At 42.9% G+C, this 20340-nt stretch overlaps 2 protein-coding genes across 5 annotated transcripts in view; one reads left to right on the top strand and one right to left on the bottom strand.

Moving 5' to 3' along the window:
• The window catches only part of APH1B (aph-1B gamma-secretase subunit), a 112307-nt gene that overhangs the window by 55783 nt on the left and 36184 nt on the right, over nt 1-20340 (top strand). The window lies entirely within an intron of this gene.
• The window catches only part of CA12 (carbonic anhydrase 12), a 44385-nt gene that overhangs the window by 21491 nt on the left and 2554 nt on the right, over nt 1-20340 (bottom strand). The window contains exons 2-4 of the mRNA XM_073303582.2: nt 17917-17937; nt 9349-9528; nt 4295-4437 (exon numbers count right to left, since the gene is read on the bottom strand). Of these exons, the coding sequence (XP_073159683.1) occupies nt 4295-4437; nt 9349-9528; nt 17917-17937 (344 nt within the window). The remainder of the gene's footprint in view (nt 1-4294; nt 4438-9348; nt 9529-17916; nt 17938-20340) is intronic.

Below are 20340 nucleotides of genomic sequence, written 5' to 3'. Positions count from 1 at the left end.
CTTAGCCTAAAATTGTAACTTTAATCCTACTTCAATTTCAGATAGATTTGTAATTACTCTGGGACTATGAATTGAATAAATTAAGCATATAATTATTCATTGCTAAATCCAGTGGCCGATTACTAAAATTGATTTCCATTAATTGTGCTGTATGCATTTAGAACTGATTGTCACCATTACAGACCCCTACTGGTCTGCGCAGGTGCACCCCCACTCAGGCCTCAAGCAATCACTGCTCTTGTGGTGGGGTCATGCAATTCTCCCACTCTCAGATCAGGCCTTGGACTGCCATTCCCAGGTGCTAACTGTGATTACCTCAGCAGGCCTAATTTATAGTTCATAGCTGCAGGTCTGTTAACACCAAGAACACTGGCGGTGGTATCCAGTAATCAGACAGCCGAGCATTATTTGTTTAGAACAAAACAATTGCAGAGAAAAAGATCTTAAAACAATAACAGATTATGTGCATGTCTAGTTTACTAGGTGCCTACCCATCTGACACATCAGGATGCTGGTAGGTCTAAGTTTCCTACAGGCACCCAAAGACCGCTATAGTCTGTGATGGTTTCTTCCCATAACTCACCAGTCTTTTCTCCCCACTGCTTCAGGGAATGACTCCTTTACAAGCTGCTCAGTCTCTTCTCAGAGAACGTGTCTGTTTTAAACTGTTTTGTACCTCTTTGATCTGTTAGTGTCCAGAACTGGCAAAACAACAGTGTAACTTCGGATTGGAGGCTGGAAGTAGGCCATTTTCCTGTAATTGCCCCATAAATATTTTTGGAGTATGGCCTAGCTAGATCCATTGCATTGCTTCCCGGCTTGTTTCTCCAACAGCCCCCTATTAAGCTAGACTAATACATTCATACGGGAAATTCTGTTAAACCAATCTAACTATATAGAACCTTATGTTGCCGACCAGGACCCAGACATTATTCATATAATGATTACATAGCACCTCCATATCTTCTACACTGAACCCACGCAGAACTGCACAGAGAGTATTTGAGTTTGTGTCATGCAACAAAGAGCATAATTACACATTGTTACTTAAACAGTGGTCTGCATCATCGCTAGTCTCCAGTTAGAATTGGTGTTAAGCAGCAGAATTTAGAGTATCTGCATGGTACAAACATTTTAAGTTTACATGTATGTGAACCTCGAAGCAAAACACGTGGATCAATTTTGAAAAGCCTTATGAGTGTTATCTGCAGCAAGTATGCAAATCTGGCAACATAGATTGTAAAATTTACATTTAATCTCACAACTAAGTCCAATAGTTAAAAGAAAATATTATTAGTTGTAATTATTTATATTAAGGTAGCACTTTAAGGCCCCAGTCAGGACTGGGGACCCATGATGCTGGGTGCTGTACAAATAGAAAAGAGACTAATTCCTACCCTGAAGGGCTTACAATGTAAAGAGCTTTCAAGGTGAAGAGCTAAAGCAATAAAATCAGTAGCCAAACATTTTGATTCGGTGCTTTCTCAGGTTTCAGAGTAGCAGCCATGTTAGTCTGTATTTGCAAAAAGAAAAGGAGTACTTGGGGCACCTTAGAGATGAACAAATTTATTTGAGCATAAGCTTTCGTGAGCTACAGCTCACTTTATTGGCTGCACTCAGTGGAAAATACAGTGGCGAGATTTATATACATAGAAAACATGAAACAATGGGTGTTACCATACACACTGTAACGAGAGTGATCACTTAAGGTGAGCTATTACCAGCAGGAGAGCGGGGGGGGGGGGGGGGGGGACACACCGGGAGGGGACCTTTTGTAGTGATAATCAAGCATTTCCAGCAGTTGACAAGAATGTCTGAGGAACGTGGGGTGGGGAGGGAATAGTTTTACTTTGTGTAATGACACATTCACTCCCAGTCTCTATTCAAGCCTAAGTTAATTGTATCCAGTTTGCAAATTAATTCCAATTCAGCAGTCTCTCTTTGGAGTCTGTTTTTGAAGTTTTTTTGTTGAAGAATTGCAACTTTTAGGTCTGTAATCGAGTGACCCAAGAGATTGAAGTGTTCTCCAACTGGTTTATGAATGTTATAATTCTTGACGTCTGATTTGTGTCCATTTATTTTTTTACATAGAGACTGTCCAGTTTGACCAATGTACACGGCGGAGGAGCATTGCTGGCACATGAGGGCATATATCACATTGGTAGATGTGCAGGTGAACGAGTCTCTGATTGTGTGGCTGATGTGATTAGGCCCTATGATGATGTCCCCTGAATAGATATGTGGACACAGTTGGCAACGGGCTTTGTTGCAAGGATAGGTTCCTGGGTTAGCGGTTCTGTTGTGTGGTGTGTGGTTGCTGGTGAGTATTTGCTTCAGGTTGGGGGGCTGTCTGTAAGCAATGACTGGCCTTTCCCCCAGGGTCTGGGAGAGTGATGGGTCGTCCTTTAAGATAGGTTGTAGATCCTTGATGATGCGTTCGAGAGGTTTTAGTTGGGGACTGAAGGTGATGGCTAGTGGCGTTCTGTCATTTTCTTTGTTGGGCCTGTCCTGTAGTAGGTGACTTCTGGGTACTCTTCTGGCTCTGTCAATCTGTTTCTTCACTTCAACAGGTGGGTATTGTAGTCGTAAGAATGCTTGATAGAGATCTTGTAGGTGTTTATCTCTGTCTGAGGGGTTAGAGCAAATGCGGTTGTATTGTAGAGCTTGGCTGTAGACAATGGATCGTGTGGTGTGGTCTGGATGAAAGCTGGAGGCATGTAGGTAGGAATAGCGGTCAGTAGGTTTCCAGTATAGGGTGGTGTTTATGTGACCATCGCTTATTAGCACCGTAGTGTCCAGGAAGTGGATCTCTTGTGTTGACTGGTCCAGGCTGACGTTTACGGTGGGATGGAAATTGTTGAAATCATGGTGGAATTCCTCAAGGGTTTCTTTTCCATGGGTCCAGATGATGAAGATGTCATCAATGTAGCGCAAGTAGAGCAGGGGCATTAGGGGACGAGAGCTGAGGAAGCGTTGTTCTAAGTCAGCCTTAAAAATGCTGGCATACTGTGGGGCCATGTGGGTACCCATAGCAGTGCCACTGATTTGAAGGTATACATTGCCCCCAAATGTGAAATAATTATGGGTGAGGACAAAGTTCAGCCACCAGGTTTGCCATGACTTTATCGGCAATACTGTTCCTGACGGCTTGTAGTCCATCTTTGTGTGGAATGTTGGTGTAGAGGGCTTCTACATCCATAGTGGCCAGGATAGTGTTTTCAGGAAGATCACCGATGGATTGTAGTTTCCTCAGGAAGTAAGTGGTGTCTCGAAGATAGCTGGGAGTGCTGGTAGCATAGGGCCTGAGGAGGGAGTCTACATAGCCAGACAATCCTGCTGTCAGGGTGCCAATGCCTGAGATGATGGGGAGTCCAGGATTCCAGGTTTTTGGATCTTGGGTAGGAGATAGAATACCCCAGGTCGGGGTTCCAGGGGTGTGTCTGTGCGGATTTGTGCTTGTGCTTTTTCAGGGAGTTTCTTGAGCAAATGCTGTAGTTTCTTTTGGTAACCCTCAGTGGGATCAGAGGGTAATGGCTTGTAGAAAGTGATGTTGGAGAGCTGCCTAGCAGCATCTTGTTCATACTCTGACCTATTCATGATGACGACAGCACCTCCTTTGTCAGCCTTTTTGATTATGATGTCAGAGTTGTTTCTGAGGCTGTGGATGGCATTGTGTTCTGCACGGCTGAGGTTATGGGGCAAGTGATGCTGCTTTTCCACAATTTCAGCCTGTGCACGTTGGCGGAACCACTCTATGTAGAAGTCCAGTCTGTTGTTTCGACCTTTAGGAGGAGTCCACCCAGAATCCTTTTTGTAGTTTTGGTAGGAAGCTCTCTGTGGGTTAGTATGTTGTTCAGAGGTGTGTTGGAAATATTCCTTGAGTCGGAGACGTTGAAAATAGGATTCTAGGTCACCACAGAACTGTATAATGTTTGTGGGAGTGGAGGGGCAGAAAGAGAATAAACAACTTGCTTGAAGTTACTGAGCAAGTCAGTTTCAGTACTGAGAGTAAAACTCAGATCTCTTGATTCCCAGTGTCATGCTATAGCAAAAAAAGCCATACCATTTACTGAGTCCAGCCTCAATCCAGAGCACCTTGTAGCATCTTGATATGGGATATATTAACTATTAAGAGCATAGGTGCTTAAATTAGTGCCTGTTGGCCTTCTTTGGCAGAATGTACTTAAACACAAATGGTGAATACATCAACCATTGTCTATGCAAATTTTAGCTTTGAAATAGTGGAAACTGTCTAACTTTCCCTTCAATTTTTTGTGACTTGAGACCATCTTACCTCTGCTGCAAAATGCCTCCCACTGACTGTGTGCTCCGAGCCTTCTGGCTTGTTCCTGTTTCCCCAGTGTAGGTGAAGCTGAGTTGCAGTGTATTGGAAAGGGAGCTTTCTGATGTGCATGGTAGGAAACAGGCTCATTCTTACTGCAAGTAGACCAAAAATATGGGAGAAGATTATATTGCTGTGTTGACGCATTTGGTGCACAGAACTAGTGTGTCTGGCTTTATCAGATACAGAGAATTAGAATAGCAGAATAAACTATTCAGGTTCTTAACCCAGAATCCAGCACATGCCAACGTTATAGTATCTGGAAGATGATCATTTTTAGCAGTCTTTGGAACTTTCCAGGCAATTCAAGGGAGTCTTGAACATTTTCCCCCTATATTCTTGTAGAATGTAATACATGGAATGTGAATTGAATGGGAGAGTTGTGATCTCTCTGTCTGTACTGGAATTTTCTCCCTTCCCTGAATTCTGCTAACCCATCATAAGCTTATGAAAAGGGATCTCTGAAGCAAAACAACATTTTTTAGCCTTTTTCTGCTCTTTTGTGACATATAAAGATGGCTTAATAAACTAATATTTTCCCCAGATTTAAATAAGTATTTTGTTAACATTTGACATTAGGTTCATCTCTCCCTCTCCTTACTTGAGAGCCTTGTTATGAACCTTAAGAGTGATGTCAAGAAAAGCTACAGCCACAAACTTAAGAATCATCATTCTTCTCCCTTCAGCTTGATGGAGGGAATTCTGCAGCTCAGGTTACAGCCTGGCGTAACATTCCTAAGGTCCTCCAGCAAAGAAGGGGAAGGGAGAGGTTGTGTTCTTTCTTGTGTAGAATTAAAATTAGAAAAGAAACTGTATGTAGGCTTTAGTTTTTTTATCATTAAACTTTGACAACTTCTGAACATCATAAAGAACTGTAAAAGATGCCCCTTTCTTTGCAGTTCACTTTGAGGTGACTTCCAGAGGGGTAATGTTTTGTCCCTGGAATGCCCCAGATTTGGAACAAAACATGCATTTCACACTTTTTCCAGAGGAAGACATATCTGGAGCCTCTACAAAGGACCATCGCTCAACACATGAATTATTCAGCTGGTGTTAAAGAGCTTTTCCTTGTGCTCCAGTGTTTTAAATCTAATTTAAGTAGATAACTGTATCTAGGGGAACCAGTTACGAAGCACTCTAATTATATGTAAGAATTAATATGACACCACAGTGCTTTACAGGCCATTGAATAGGTTTGTGGACATAAGGGACTATAACAGCATGTGCTATAATGATGTTCTCCACAACAGAGACTGAATTTTTTATTACGCAAAGCAATTTAGGGTTTCTGTTTGAGTGCTGGTTCCAGACAACTAGCTCTCCTTGTCCTTTATTGTTCACCACTTTAGAGCCACTTGGTTTGGGGGAACAGGGGGAGACCAGAGGTCAGACCTTAGAAGGTTTGGTCTTACCTAAAGAATGGACTCATGATAAGAATGGCCATAGTGCATCAGACCAAAAGTCTATCTGGCTCGATATCCTGTCTTCCGACAGGTTTCAAAGGGGTAGCCGTGTTAGTCTGTATCAGCAAAAACAACGAGGAGTCCTTGTGGCACCTTAGAGACTAATAAATTTACAGTGAACAGTCCCAGATGTTTCAGAGGGAGTGAACAGAACAAGGTAATTTATCAAGTGCTCCATCCACAGTTGTCCAGTCCCAGCTTCAAGCAGTCAGAGGTTTAGAGCATGGGGTTGCATCCCTGACCATCTTGGCTAATAGCCATTGATGGACCTATCCTCCATGAACTTATTTAATTCTTTTTTTTTTTTAAACCCAGTTATACTTTAGACCTTTACAGCATTCCCTGGCAACAAGTTCCACAGGTTGACTGTCTGTTGTGTGAAGTACTTCCTTATGTTAGTTTTAATTCTGCTGCCTATTCATTTCATTGGGTGATTCTGGTTCTTGTGTAGAATTCCCTATCCTTCCTTATTCACTTTCTCCACACCATTTATGATTTTTACAGACCTCGTATCATATCCCCCCTCAGTCTCTTTTCCAAGTTGAACAGTCCCACTCTTTTAAATCTCTCCTTATATGGAAGCTGTTCAGAGGTGCTTAATGACTTCTTTGTTTCTGTTTTCACCAAGAAGGTTGGTAGCTATTGGACATCTAACATAGTGAATGCCTGTGAAAATGAGGTAGGATCAGAGTCTAAAATAAGGAAAGAACAACTCAAAAATTACTTAAACAAGTGAGATGTCTTCAAATCACCAGGACCTGATGAAATGCATCCTAGAATACTCAAGGAGCTTATTGAGGAGGTATCTAAGCCATTAGCAATTATCTTTGAAAAGTCATGGAAGATGGGAGAGATTCCAGAAGACTTGAAAAGGCCAAATATAGTGTCCATCTACAAAAAGGGAAATAAGGACAACCTGGGGAATTACAGACCAGTCAGCTTAACTTCTGTATCCGGAAAGATAATGGAGCAAATAATTAAGCAGTCAATTTGCAAACATCTAGAAGATAATAAGATGATAAATAACAGTCAGCATGGATTTGTCAAGAACAAATTGTATCAAACCAACCTGATAGCTTTCTTTGACAGGGAAACAAGCCTTGTGGATGGGGGAAGTGGTAGATGTGGTATATCTTGACTTTAGTAAGGCTTTTGATACTGTCTCGCATGACCTTCTTGTAAACAAACTAGGGAAATGCAACCTAGATGGAGCTACTATAAGGTGGGTGCATAACTGGTTGGAAAATTGTTCCCAGAGAGTAGTTATCAATGGTTCACAGTCATGCTGGATGAAATTCAATAAGGACAAATGCAAAGTACTCCACTTAGGAAGGACCAATCAGTTGCACACATACAAAATGGGAAATGACTGCCTGGGAAGGAGTACTGCAGAAAGGGATCTGGGGGTTGTAGTGGATCACAAGCTAAATATGAGTTAAAAGTGTAACACTGTTGTAAAAAAAGCAGACATCACTCTGGGATGTATTAGCAGGAGTATTGTAAGCAAGATATGAGAAGTAATTCTTCTGCTCTCACTGATTACACCTCAACTGGAGTATTGTGTCCAGTTCTGGGTGTCACATTTCAGGAAAGATGTGGAAAATTGGAGAAAGTCCAGAGAAAAGTAACAAAAATGATTAAAGGTCTAGAAAATATGATTTATGAGGGAAGATTGAAAAAAATTGGGTTTGTTTAGTCTGGAGAAGAGATGACTGAGAGGGGACATGATAACAGTTTTCAAGTACATAAAAAGTTGTTACAAGGACGAGGAAGAAAAATTGTTCTTAACCTCTGAGGATAGGACAAGAAGCAATGGGCTTAAATTGCAACAAGGGTGGTTTAGGTTGGACATTAGGTAAAACTTCCTGCTATCAGAGTGGTTAAGCACTGGAATAAATTGCCTAGGGTGGTGGTGGAATCTCCATCATTGGTGATTTTTAAGAGCAGGTTGGTCAAACACCTGTCAGGGATGGTCTAGATAATACTTAGTCCTGCCTTGAGTGCAGGGGACTGGACTAGATGACCTCTTGAGGTCCCTTCCAGTTCTATGATTCTATACCTGTAATAATTTTTGTTGCCCTTCTGTGTACTTTTTCCAATTCTAATATATCTTTTTGGAGACTGGATCAGAATTGCGCAGCGTATTCAAGGTGTGGGCAAACCATGGGATTTACATAGTGGCATTATGATATTTCCTGTCTTATCTATCCCTTTCCTCATGGTTCCTAACATTCCATTAGCTTTTTTGACTGCTGTTGCACATTGAGCGTCTGTTTTCAGAAAACTATCCCCGATACTCCAAGATATCTTTCTTGAGTGATAATCGCAAATTTAGACCCCATCATTTTGTATGTATATTTGGGATTATGTTTTGCAGTGTGCATTACTTTGCATTTAACAACACTGAATTTCATCTGCCATTTTGTTGCCCAGTCACCCAATTTTGTGAGATCCCTTTGTAACTGTTCACAGTCTGCTTTGGATTTAACTGTCCTGAGTAATTTTGTATCATGTGCAAACTTTGCCACCTCACTATTTACCCCTTTTTCAAGGTCATTTATGAATATGTTGAACAGAATTGGTCCCAGTACAGGTCCTTGGGGGACCTGGCTATTTACTGGTATGGTACAGAGCATGTTTATCCCACAGAAACAGTGAAAAAAGAGAGACTTGCCTGTCAAGCTCCTTTTAACAAAGCATGCTAGGAAGGGGGAAGTCGAGGTATTTTATAATGCAGGGTTTTTTGATGCCTTGGCAGTACTGGGGAAAGATATGCTGCAGGAGAGCCTTGCTGCTGTTCTCGTTTGTAAGTCTCTAACTTGTTTCTAGAAAAATTTGTGGGGAACTGGCTTATAAGTATTCTACTTTGTGGTGTTGAAATATTCTGGAGTTTTAAGAGACTGCTTCTGTTCTCATCCCTGTTGTTGTTGGTAGGGTATCTTGCCTTAATGCTACAGTGGAGGGCACTAGGCGTGTGTGTAAGCTGATCCTAATGGTTATATATGTCTTTCTCAAAAAGAAAAGGAGTACTTGTGGCACCTTAGAGACTAACCAATTTATTTGAGCATGAGCTTTCGTGAGCTACAGCTCACTTCATCTCACACTTAAGGAAGTTCTCTGTCTTCATTCAAGTAGTAGAGGCGTTTGCTGAAACTCCCAGGTTTGCTTGATTTTGTCTTAAATTCAGTGAATCACTTTTTATCTTTCCAGTTGATTACAATATCTATTAAGGGTGACTTCATCCAGATTTACTGACTTTTCCCTTCTTTCTAAACAAAAAGCTGCAAATTCTGTTCCTATTTCTGAGTATTTTAACCAAATTAATAAGAAAAACTTTTCACAAGCGTAAGTTAATCTAAAGTGCCACAGCTATATTTACACTGATGTGTGTTTTATAATTACAAGTTTCTTTAGATAGTTATTGAAGATGTTTGTATTCTACTGCAAGAGCTTGGTCCATCACAGCCAATAATGTAAGAAATTAAATATAAGTCCAATAACTCTTTCTTTCAAACTCTCTTGCTGCACATTTGGTTTCCTTACCTGAATGACCATTATTGGTCAACATAAAGTGGTCAGTGGAGGACACATTGTAGCCTACAAGCTCTAAAGGTAAGAGAGTGGTATCATATTGGAGAATATCATTATGAAAATCTATTGGAGACTGGAACACTCCTCCACAAAATGGATACTTCTTGGGCCAAGTTTTCTCTCCATCAGGACCTGAGAATGTTAACAGAAGAGACAGGTTTAACAATCTTTGTTGTCGTCTTCATTGGTACTTTTCCTACACACTAGTAACAACTGGTTTGGATAATATAAGAACTCCCCTGTTTTCCCTGAATATTCACCCAAAACCCAGAACAGAATCTGACTCTCCTTTTCTTGATTTAAAATGTCTTGTCATTTTGTGCTGTAGCCAGGCAATTTCACTGACACTTTTAAAAGAAATGTTAAAAATGTTGATTTGGTAGTTAATGGTGCTGCTTTGGTGAATAAAATCACTTACATACATGTTGGCAAGTTTGGGCCCTAACAGAGTATATTTTTACCAGATATGTTATGTTTTAATTTTCTCCACTTCAGTGTCCACCCACTGAATCTTGTTATACCTTTATCTGCTAAATTGAAGAGCCCTCTATTACCAAATTTCTGTTCCCCATATAGGTACTTATAGACTGTGAATAAATTACATCTGAATCCTCTCTTTGTTAAGCTAAACAGAGTGAGCTGTTTGACTGTCACTGTAAAACATGATTTTCAATACTTTAATCATTCTCGTGGCTCTTCTCTGATCCCTGACCAATTTACCAACATCCTTCTTGAACTGTGGGTGCCAGAATCTAACCTAGGTTAGAACATTGATGTCAAAACTAGTTCAAATATTTTAAAAAGGAAAACTAATGAATATGAAAATTATTGATAGATGCTGGCGTTGTTAAGGTTCAATGATCTGGGAGCTTGTCTTCCATAAATATAATCTAAACTGGATCTCACTTAGTGCTGGAGTAGCTTCTATTTTAGCTTCCATTTCACTGCAAATCACTTTGATTCTTTATCTCCCAGATTTTCATGGCATATCTTAAACAGCATTTAAATTCTCTTCAGTGGATTTGAGAACTAATAAATGGTGCACTGAAACTGTTGAAAGATGAATGCTGTCCATCTTGCATATGTTTTAGGAAAACACTGACCCATTCATCAGAACATAGAACAGAAATCTGAATGATGTACTATTTGTTTTGGCACTGGGTTATGGGATACACACATTTTGAGGACATAACCCAGCTCATCTGGAAATGAGAATAATTGGCCCCTTGAGGTTGAGACGTGATGTGCAAGTCTTTATTAAGCTTTAGTGCAAGAAGTGAAAGCTGTATTTCAACTTTTGTTAGATTTGACAGTGGCAAATATACTACAAAATCTGTTTAGTTTGTCTCCTTCCCCCAAATGTATGACATCAACTAAAGCACCTACACCAATTTTGTCCTCAAGTGCCATCCCTTTCACTTCAATACGAGTTCTTTTAGTCTAACAAAATAGAATTCAGCCCTTTCTATCTTATTCATGCATTTCAGATGGCATGGGCCTGATCCTGTAGTCACTATTCAGAAAAAACTTCCAGGGTTCTCCCTGGCCTCTACACTACAAAACTTCATACCTGTTTTCCAACACCAGTGCAGCTGTAGTTTCATGACTGACAGGGTGTACCAGGCATTTGTTGGTTTCTGCCGGAGGCCCTACCACCTTGGTGCACCCTGCCTGAAGGAGGTGTCCTTTTGGGGAAGAAGAGCACCAAGTTTAGTCCTTCGTGAGCGGCCTAGAGAGGTCACCAAGGATCAGTTACAGGTGGAACCAATGAAAATCAGTTCTCCAGCAGCTAGATGGGCTAGGACCAGGCAGCAGTCAGTTAGGGCTCAGCAGGCAGGATAAAAAGGGATGTCTGCTTCCTTGAATCAGGGGCTAGATTTCTGTGTGGAGCTGGGACAGAGGAGGAAGGGTTGCCCCAGTCTTAACCCAAGAAGCCCAGCTGAAACTCTGACTGCACCTTGTTAAGGTTTGGGTTTCCAGGAAGACATTAATATCTTGTACCAAAAAGATTATGGCAGTCGCGTGATTGCTAAATGGCTAGCCTTTAAAGATTAGTAAAACAAAAATCTGACTTCAGCCATTGGAAACCACATCATGAAGTGCAATACACTTTTTCAGACCTACTTTTTTGGAGAGATTGGGTGACTGGGGATTAGTAACAGGTCAGCAGTTGAGATTGGAGGTCATGTTTCATCTTGTAAAATATGCCAATTACTGAGGTTTTTAGGCACATCAATGACATCAGGGTGGATGTGCACATTTCTGGTAAGCAAAGAGAATGACAGCCAATGGGGATTAAACTACAGAGATTCTTGTCCATTTCCCCACACCAGCTTCAACTTGTTTCCTTGCCCATAACCAGTTTTTCCAGGCATTGCAGGAACCCTGCATATTGTCATGTAGCATTCCTTGTTTTAGTGCACCAGAACTCACTTGAAAGAGCTGGACTCTTGTCTCACTTTGTTTGCGGTTATGAAATTAAGGTTTCCTTAGCAGATAAGCAATCGCGCTCGAAGGCACTTTTTAATTAACTCAGCTGTAACAGATTCTGTGTGAAACAGAGTTTGCCTTTGGGAGCCAGATTGAACCCTGGCATATATGGGGGAAGTCACTGGAAGCTATGCCTGCATGCAGTAGGTTCAGTCCAGCTCGCTATTGCATAAGGGACATCAGGGATGGACTCAAGGAATGAGTGATAGGTTTACATGGTATTTAAATGCCAGACATTGCAGAACAGCTCTATTGTTTTAGTGCTCTTCCTTCTGGTGCAATGAGTATGAAGAGTGGGTAGCAACAGAGTGGGAATGGATTGCTATGGAAATAGGAGTCCTATGTTGCAGAACAAGGGCCAGATTCAGAGGTAAATCTAGGGAGCCTGTATTGGAACTTACCCTTTCTTCCAGATCCTCTCAACATGTATGTTGCTTAAACTTAAACTGACTTAGCGCTTGTCTACAGCAAAAAAAAATAAAAAATCTTATGTTTGAAAATGGAGAGCCCTCAAATTAGATGACATGCTGTCCAGGGCTTTGCAGTCACGGTGGACCAGCACAAGCGGTGCTTGGCAGTGTCTCCTAACACTGCCAATTGTGTTCAAATGTAAGATTCTATAACGTGGGCAAGGCCCCCAGAAGGCCTAGTGTGACTGACTTAAATCTGCTCAGGTTCAGGCCCATTTGTACACACAACCCTTACACATCACTTCCGAGTTTAGTCCACTGCTCAAGGGTGTCTGTAACTCTCAGTGAGCACTGGAGAAGACAGGAGCAGGGAAAGAAAAGCAACTAACAGCAGAGAGTAAGAAGTTGCAATATAAGGTAGATAGGGCCAGATTAAGGCATAGGCACTATTGGCTCGTGTTGAGAGCCCCAGCTCCTGGGGTCGTGCTATTACAGTAAAATTGTAGTTTTCCAAATAGAAAGTTTCTAGCCCTCATAGTTGTGAAGAAAACTTCAAAACATGACAAGTGTAATCAGTGTAGCGACAGCTGCAGCCAAACGATAGCTCAGGAGGAGTGAGCTGTCCCATGCATCTCAACGGATGACCATCCACAAGTCACTGCTCCCTACCTATGATATGATATATACTATGATAGGAGAGGAATCTGGGTGTGGAAAAAGAGTGCAGTGATCCTGGACCACTCACCCTAAAACATACCTCATCTACCAGAGGAAGGAGGGGTGCTGTTACCATGTGAGAAAGGAGGCCCCTTGCTGCTGCCTCTGCCTCTCTGGGAGGAGAAGGGACCACTGCCTCCACCATTCCAGGTGCTGGAGGATGAGGCCAGGGGTTGTCCCTGTCATGGTGTCTTTAGGACCCCAGATTACTGTAGACCATCTGCCCTGTAGATCACCTCATGTTCTAATGTGCAACTTCTAGCTCCTGATCACGCACTCCCGCACACGGTGTAAGTAGTCCTGAGTGAGTGAGTGTAAGGAAATCTGACTTTGCCCTCGTGGCTGCATTACAAGAGAAGCTTGTAAGTAAAATATTATGATTAATAAAAATTACTTGAAACTATACCAATGCACAGCTTTGTAATGAGCTGAGCAACTCACCCCAAAACCAGGACTGCATGTTGGGGTTTTTCCATCTCCCTGCCCCCACCTTGTGACCTGCATGCATACAATTGTAGCAAGCATTGCTGTCATTGGGCCACCCAGGATAGGAGCTGGAAGATGAATGCTAGTGTTCTCTGCTTTAGAGAAGTGAATGGTTTCTTCGGTATAGCAGGAGGGACTGCAGTTCATGAGACTGAAAACAGTACTAACATATATCCATGGAAATATCTCCAACAAGTGTTTGTACTAATAGCTGATTAGTATTTGGATTATTCAGTCCTTTTACTAGGGTAGTGTGGTGTAAAATGAGACCCAAGAAGCCAAGTGGCAGTCACAAATGTGGTAACATTCAGAAGCTCAGTGATCGGCATTATCTAGAGAAACCTGTTAAGTGGTCATCTTGGGGAGCTGCCAAAAACAGCATTTAACTAAAAGCCTAACAATTGTGCTGGAAACTTTAGGGATATTCTAATGTCATCAAAGTTGCACGTTTCCCACTTGAGGTGAGAGTTCTTAGCACAGGCTTCTGTGCATCTTGCTGAACTGAAGTAAACATATGGCAACAATAAAACTAAAGATTGTTCAGCTTTAATTAGAGTGTTGTTCATTTATGACACGTAAGTCATAAATTGCAGTGGTACCCACTTCCCCTCCATGTAGATGCACCGTCCCCTCACACACATCCTACACTCAGTGCCAGGTTTACAATACCGCCAGTGTCGCCATGGAGCTGTGCCCATGCTCAGAAGGAGCCCTGGCCTGTTCCGCTTGCACTGTGCCCTGAGACCTCACCAGCTCACAGGCTCCCCCCTGCTCACCACTTGCTCCTCTCGGCCTACCCGCTGGCTGGCTGAGGGCTCCTCTCCACCCCTTGACCCCACCTGCCAGCTTCTCTCTGCCTCCCAGCTGGACACCAATGCACCTCTGGCTCCTGGCAATCTCTGCTTCCCACCACCTGTGCGGCCCCACCTGTCTCCCTGGAGCTGCCTGGGACTGGTGCAGAAGCCTGGCCAGTCTTGGCCAGCTGTGGGGGCTTGGCTGGGCCCCTCCAGGCGAATGGGTCCTGAGAGAGCCTGACTAGGGCAGGCCCTGGCCTGGCTGATCGTGCCACTCCCGAGGGGCTGGAGCAAGTCCCCGTCCCGGGACCAGCGCTGGCTACACTGGTGGCTCAGCCTGGCAGACGCAGTTGCCTCCCAGAGGGCTGGTAAGTTGGGAAGCTGGGAAGGGGTTTCTGGAGGGCCAGGGGGTGGTGCTGGGCTGTGAGTGGGTAGGGAAGATCTCTGTGTGTTGGGGCACTAGGGAGTGGGGGTTCTGTGTGGGGTGCTGGGCAGTTGTGGTGGGGCTGTGGGCAGGGGGGCACTGGGCAGGGGTGGTGTGCAGGGCGTTGTGCATTTGTGGCAGGGTCTGGGAGGGTCTGGACTTAGCGGGTCCAGGGGAGCTCTGGCCATAGGGAATTTGGGGGGTGTTGGGTGTGGGGGGAGGATTTGTGGTGCAGCTCTCGCGCTGGGCTGGGCGGATCAGGGCCACCCCTGCCATGCCATGCCCCTGGCTGGCCCCTCGCTCTGGGGACCAACACTCCCCTCTCCCACACTATGTTCCATTGTCCCCATGGGGGCCCATAAATATGTTTGGCGCCGGGCCCTCAAAAGGTTAATCCGGCCCTGCCTACACTAAAGTGCATTAATAGCCTTGCTAGGATTCTTCTTTAATACTCTGGTGGAACACCAGCTAAGTTTCTGTATTCTAGCCAGCTGTCCATCTTAAAGTAGTAATTCTGTATGTTCAATTTATATCCAGTACTCCTGTATTAAGGAGGCAGAGGGCCAGCATACAAAGAGCACTGGGTCAATTGACTTTCAGCTTCTAATGAGGAGTTGCAGAAGAATTAAAACAGTCACTTAAACCGTGGCCAGACTGAACTGCTGACAAAGGGGACCTATAAAAAACACCTCTTTCTAGGGCTGGGGATGGAAACTGTCACTGATTAAATCAGCCCTGTAATTCCAGTTTTCTAGCTGAAGTTGAAATCATTTTTGTAGCTCACACTTCTAGTTCTTCTCTTATCTCTCTGACCTTTACCATGGAAAGAGAAGGGGTCAAGGAAAGGCAAACACATCAGCACTAATAGGAAATGGTTTTTGGATAGTAAGGCTTAATCTGTATAGCAGAGAGAAACACAAATTTGTTACTCAAATCAGTCTATCCCTAGCTTCAGACCTCAATGTTGTGTAAAACTGGCCATTCTTGGGACTCTTAGGGCTGGTTATGCAAAGTGTTGGGCAGTGCAGAAGCCCAGTAGGACTAGGGCCAGGAAAGTGACAGGGTATGTCTACATTGCAATTAGACACCCATGGAGGCCTGTGCCAGCTGACTTGGGCTGGCAGGGCTGCAGGGCTATTTAACTGTGGTGTAGATGTTCAGGCTCAGGCTGTAGCCTGAACTCTGGGACCCTCCCACCTCACAGGATCCTAGAGCCCAGGCTCCAACCTGAGCTTGAACATCTACATGCAATTAAACAGTCCCTGAGCCCAAGCCCAAGTCAGCTGGCATGGTCAGCTGCGGGTTTTTAATTGCATTGTAGACATCTCCTCTGTGTATGTAACAAAGGATATGTCTACACAGCTGATGTTGAAGTGCTGCCGTGGCTGTGATAAAACCACGTGGCTGTAATAAAACCACCTCCACAACGGGAACAGCTGCCAGCGGTGTAGCACTCTCTACACTGCCACTTTATAGAGCTTAAACTTGCATTGCTCAGGCGGGGTGTTTTTTCACACCCCTGAGAGAAGAAAGTTGCAGTGTAGAGAAGGCCAAAGGCACATGGTTTCTCAGCACATCTGTTCCCTTGGCCAGACCATGGCAGACATCTGTGCAGGGCCAAAAGAGGAAGGAAGGTACCAGGAATCTATCTCTGTCCTTCGGCTCCCCTGCACATGGGTGAGAACAATAGCTCCCTCTTAACATCATCTGCAGGGACCAGTCACCACAAAGAAGTGTGTCATTAAGTATTATTATGACCACTTTACTGATGGGGAGCTCTCTGAGGTGCAGTAACTTGCCAAAGGTCGCAGAGCAGACCAGAGGCAGAGCTGGGAGTGGAACATAGGTCCCAGTCCCAGTCCAGTATGTGATCCATTCAGCCGAACTGGTTCCTACACAAAGAGGCACGTTCTGCTCTCACACCGTACACCATTCTTAATGGTGTCGAACAGTACACAATTGAGCTACACTTTTATATGAGAACAGTGCAGATAGTGGAACAGTTTCGCCTTTAAGGGCACTGTGTAAAATACAGCAGGTTCCATTTGTATCCAAGACAAGTACTTAGTTCTGTCAGGTTCTCGGTTTGTTCTGGAAAGTAACGCTTTGTCAAATGCAATGGTATCCTGTGATACAGCCCTGGGCTCTAATGTCACGAGTGGTGTAGCAACGTCAGCGTTCAGTCCCATCCAGTGTTCATTTAACAAACAGTGATTTTGGTCACTAATAGCAGCCCTAGCTCTAGCATTGCTCAAGAATCTCATGGGTTTTTCCCTTGCCCCTATAACTGCGTGCTCATCTCCATCACCACGAGTGGGTATAATGCCACTGTTTTCCTTTCACTTGCTTCTGTCTTCATTTTAGTGTCTGACATCGCATAGTGAAAGGCGTGACGGGTGACGGAGGTGGAGAGAGATGACTTCCAGCACACAGAAGACATGCTTTACTGTTTTGATGCATCCGATGAAGTGAGCTGTAGCTCACGAAAGCTTATGCTCAAATAAATTGGTTAGCCTCTAAGGTGCCACAAGTACTCCTTTTCTTTTTGCGAATACAGACTAACACGGCTGCTACTCTGTTTTGATGTGGGTCACATAGATACAGTGTTGTTTTCCATACCACCCAGTAAGCAGTGTTCTAACCAGGTTTTACTGCAGTTGCATTCAAATTAAATTTCATCACAAATTAAAGTTTCTATTCCAATATTCTATTCTAATCCCAGTCTTTAAAATTGGTTTTACAATGCCGTCTTTACTCTAAAATAAAAAGTCATTAGATTAATAACATTTTAAAAATATCTTTAGCTTGGAAATTCTCCTCCAGTATGTGTTAGGGATTGGACTGGAGAATAAGAGGTGTTGTCCACAGCCCTACAGGGAGACTTGTAAACGATATGGAGACAGCACCTTCGGCGAACCTCTGCAGTTCCATGGGATAACTTCATGCTGCTGCAGTTCTTGACATTTTGCAGGTTAACACAGATCCCTCTAGCTGGCACTTGTTAGTATTGCTAAGCAATCCTTCCTGGTGCTGAACATTGACATCTAAGTAGGAGGTTTCTAGATAATGGGCCCAGGTCAATCCTGGTATAACTACACTGATTCCAGTGTGGTGTTGCCAGGTTGAATTTGGCCTGTTCTCCTTAAAAGTACAAAATACAGAATTAAATTTCAGCGTATGAATTAAAATCACTACTTACCAATGTAAGACCACTTAGATCCTGTTTAAAAAAAAACAAATACAGCTGTGAATATGTGAAATTGAGGTTATTCTATATAGTGTCAAAAAAGCAAACTGAGATTTTAAAACTCAGCTGGTGAATTTTACAGTACTTAACTGTCTTCTGATTTCAGCTGTCTAGTACAAGCAGGCCAGGTTTCACAGATTATTAAAGACTCAACTCATGTACTGTCAGTCACAATGCTCCCTGTGCTCCTGCCCACAGAGCTAGAGAATCTGTTAGTTATTTGAGTCCTTGGCAAAGGCAGTGTTTCTTAGTGGATAGACCCTTTGTCGGGTGCTCATGAGACCTGGGTTCTATTCCCAGCTCTGCCACTGGCCTCCTGGGGGACCTTGGGCAAGTCACTGTCCCCCTTCTGTGCCTCAGTTTCCCTAACTGTAAACTGGGGATAATGATGCTGCCCTCTATTGTAAAGCACTTTGAGAGCTACAGTTGAAAAGTGCTAAATAGGGGCTAGGATGGATGGATGGATTGATTTTATTAATTACCTCTCTAGAGCGAAATTTGTTTGAATGGCAAGAGACAACACATAAAAATCAGCTCTTCTCTCTGGCTGGTACAATGTGAAGCATAAATGGGCAGGCATGTGGTTGTCATTTAAGGTCACATGCATAGTTCAGATGGTTGAAGCACACCTGCAGCAAGCAAAAGGTTGATTGTCAACTGCCAAAGTGAGAGATAAAAGGAAGTCCTTTCTGCAGAATCATTCTGGGTATTCACCATGTGATGCTTGTAGGAAATGGCTGTGGTTTGTTAGGAGACAGTGTAAAGGCCTCTTCCTGTGAAGTGTGAGACCATGACTTGGTGGCTACCGTTTGCTTATTTGTTAAAATAGTCAATAGGATAAATTAATTCTTTACATTGGGGACTGAATTTGGGCCAATATCTTTGCAGGTCACTGGAAGGTCAAGAAGTGTCATCTCTGTAAGAAGCACAGCAATATTTTAAATAGTTGTTGGCTTTTGTTAGCCTGTCAACCTAAGTATCAGAATACACAAACAAAGACAAGGTTCAGAAATAAAATTGGGGAGCATAAATAACTAGCCAGGATTGATTAAAATCTTGAATGTGGTCCATAGTTTGTCAATTTACACAGCTACAGATCACACCAAATATAGTTTTGATATTACTTGCAGCACTGTACTGTAGGTATTCAGATCTGATAGGCACACTCAAAACAAACTGTCACATTTCTTGTTAATGAAATCTCTCTTGCTTCTTCTCAAAGCGGAGGTGACTGGTTAGAGTAAAATTCCATTTAGTCATTCTAGTGTGGGGTGGAAACGTTTCGCACTAAGGAACTGTTCAAATGCTTTTGTTTTTTGTATGGGGATCTATTCATATTTTTAAAACTTCAAGCTTTTCCATGGAGTTAGAGCACTTGTCCTCATGAAGGACTGACGTACCTGAAGTAGAATTGGTTCCAAGCTTATGCAAATCTTAAGTAGCCCAAACTTTGGGATATTTAGATCTGTGTTTTCATTTGGAAAAGGAACCTAACTTATGAGAGTCTGACAACTAGTGTGTATGTACATAATAAGTGATTCTTGTCTGACTTTCCAGTGTCCTGAAGTGCAGTTACCTGCATAGCCCTGCACATATACACAGTTTAAATCATCAAGATGAACTAGTAGGGCTCTGCAAAGTAGAGGTACTTAGCTCTTGTGTCCTGATTAGGGGTGGGATTTTCAAAGCAAGGTAAGGTTAGGCCTCAAATTCTGTTTCAGTGGTTGTTATGGGGCCCTGGTTCCCTTGTGCTGCAATTTTCAAAGGAGATGCAAACTTCCGCACTGCAAGTAGTAGCTGAGGTAGCAGAATTAATGCACTCTTTCGGACTTTTATTTCAGGCACCTTGTTCTCTCCTCCCCCATCTGTTAAAAATAACATATACCCTGTGAGGGGCCACATAGTAGCCAGATACAAGTCTGATAAGACTAGTAAAACTGCTAAACAGGCATTAGAAATCCCACAAGGTTTGATTGGCTTAACTCCAGCAGCTACTTTACACTAGCACGCCCATTGGCGGAGCTAGCCTGGGGTTGGGGGATTTTTCCTTAAACTGTCAGTGCAGTCACAGCTGCAATGCTTACTACGCAGAAATACCAGGTGTTAACTGTCCCATTTCCCTCTGTGGCTGCATCTATAGTGGGAAAATTGACCTCTATAGAGCTAGCTGAAAGATCTTCAGTGGGACCATTTTTCCTCAGAAAGTGCAGTGTGTCAAAATCTAAATGCTTTATGAAATTTTGCTTTGGAACAAAAAGGGATGGAGGGAGAGTTCCAATAATGTCATGAAGTTCCATTCTGGAATGAAAAGTTCTGATTTTTTAAAAACTTTTCTTTGATTTTTTTTTTGTATTTTATGTATTATAAAATTTAAAA

This window comes from Lepidochelys kempii, chromosome 10, assembly GCF_965140285.1.
Source record: "Lepidochelys kempii isolate rLepKem1 chromosome 10, rLepKem1.hap1, whole genome shotgun sequence".
In the NCBI taxonomy this organism is placed as follows: domain Eukaryota; kingdom Metazoa; phylum Chordata; order Testudines; family Cheloniidae; genus Lepidochelys; species Lepidochelys kempii.
The sequence above is the reverse complement of the archived record's forward strand: the minus strand, read 5'-3'. Positions and strand labels throughout refer to the sequence as shown.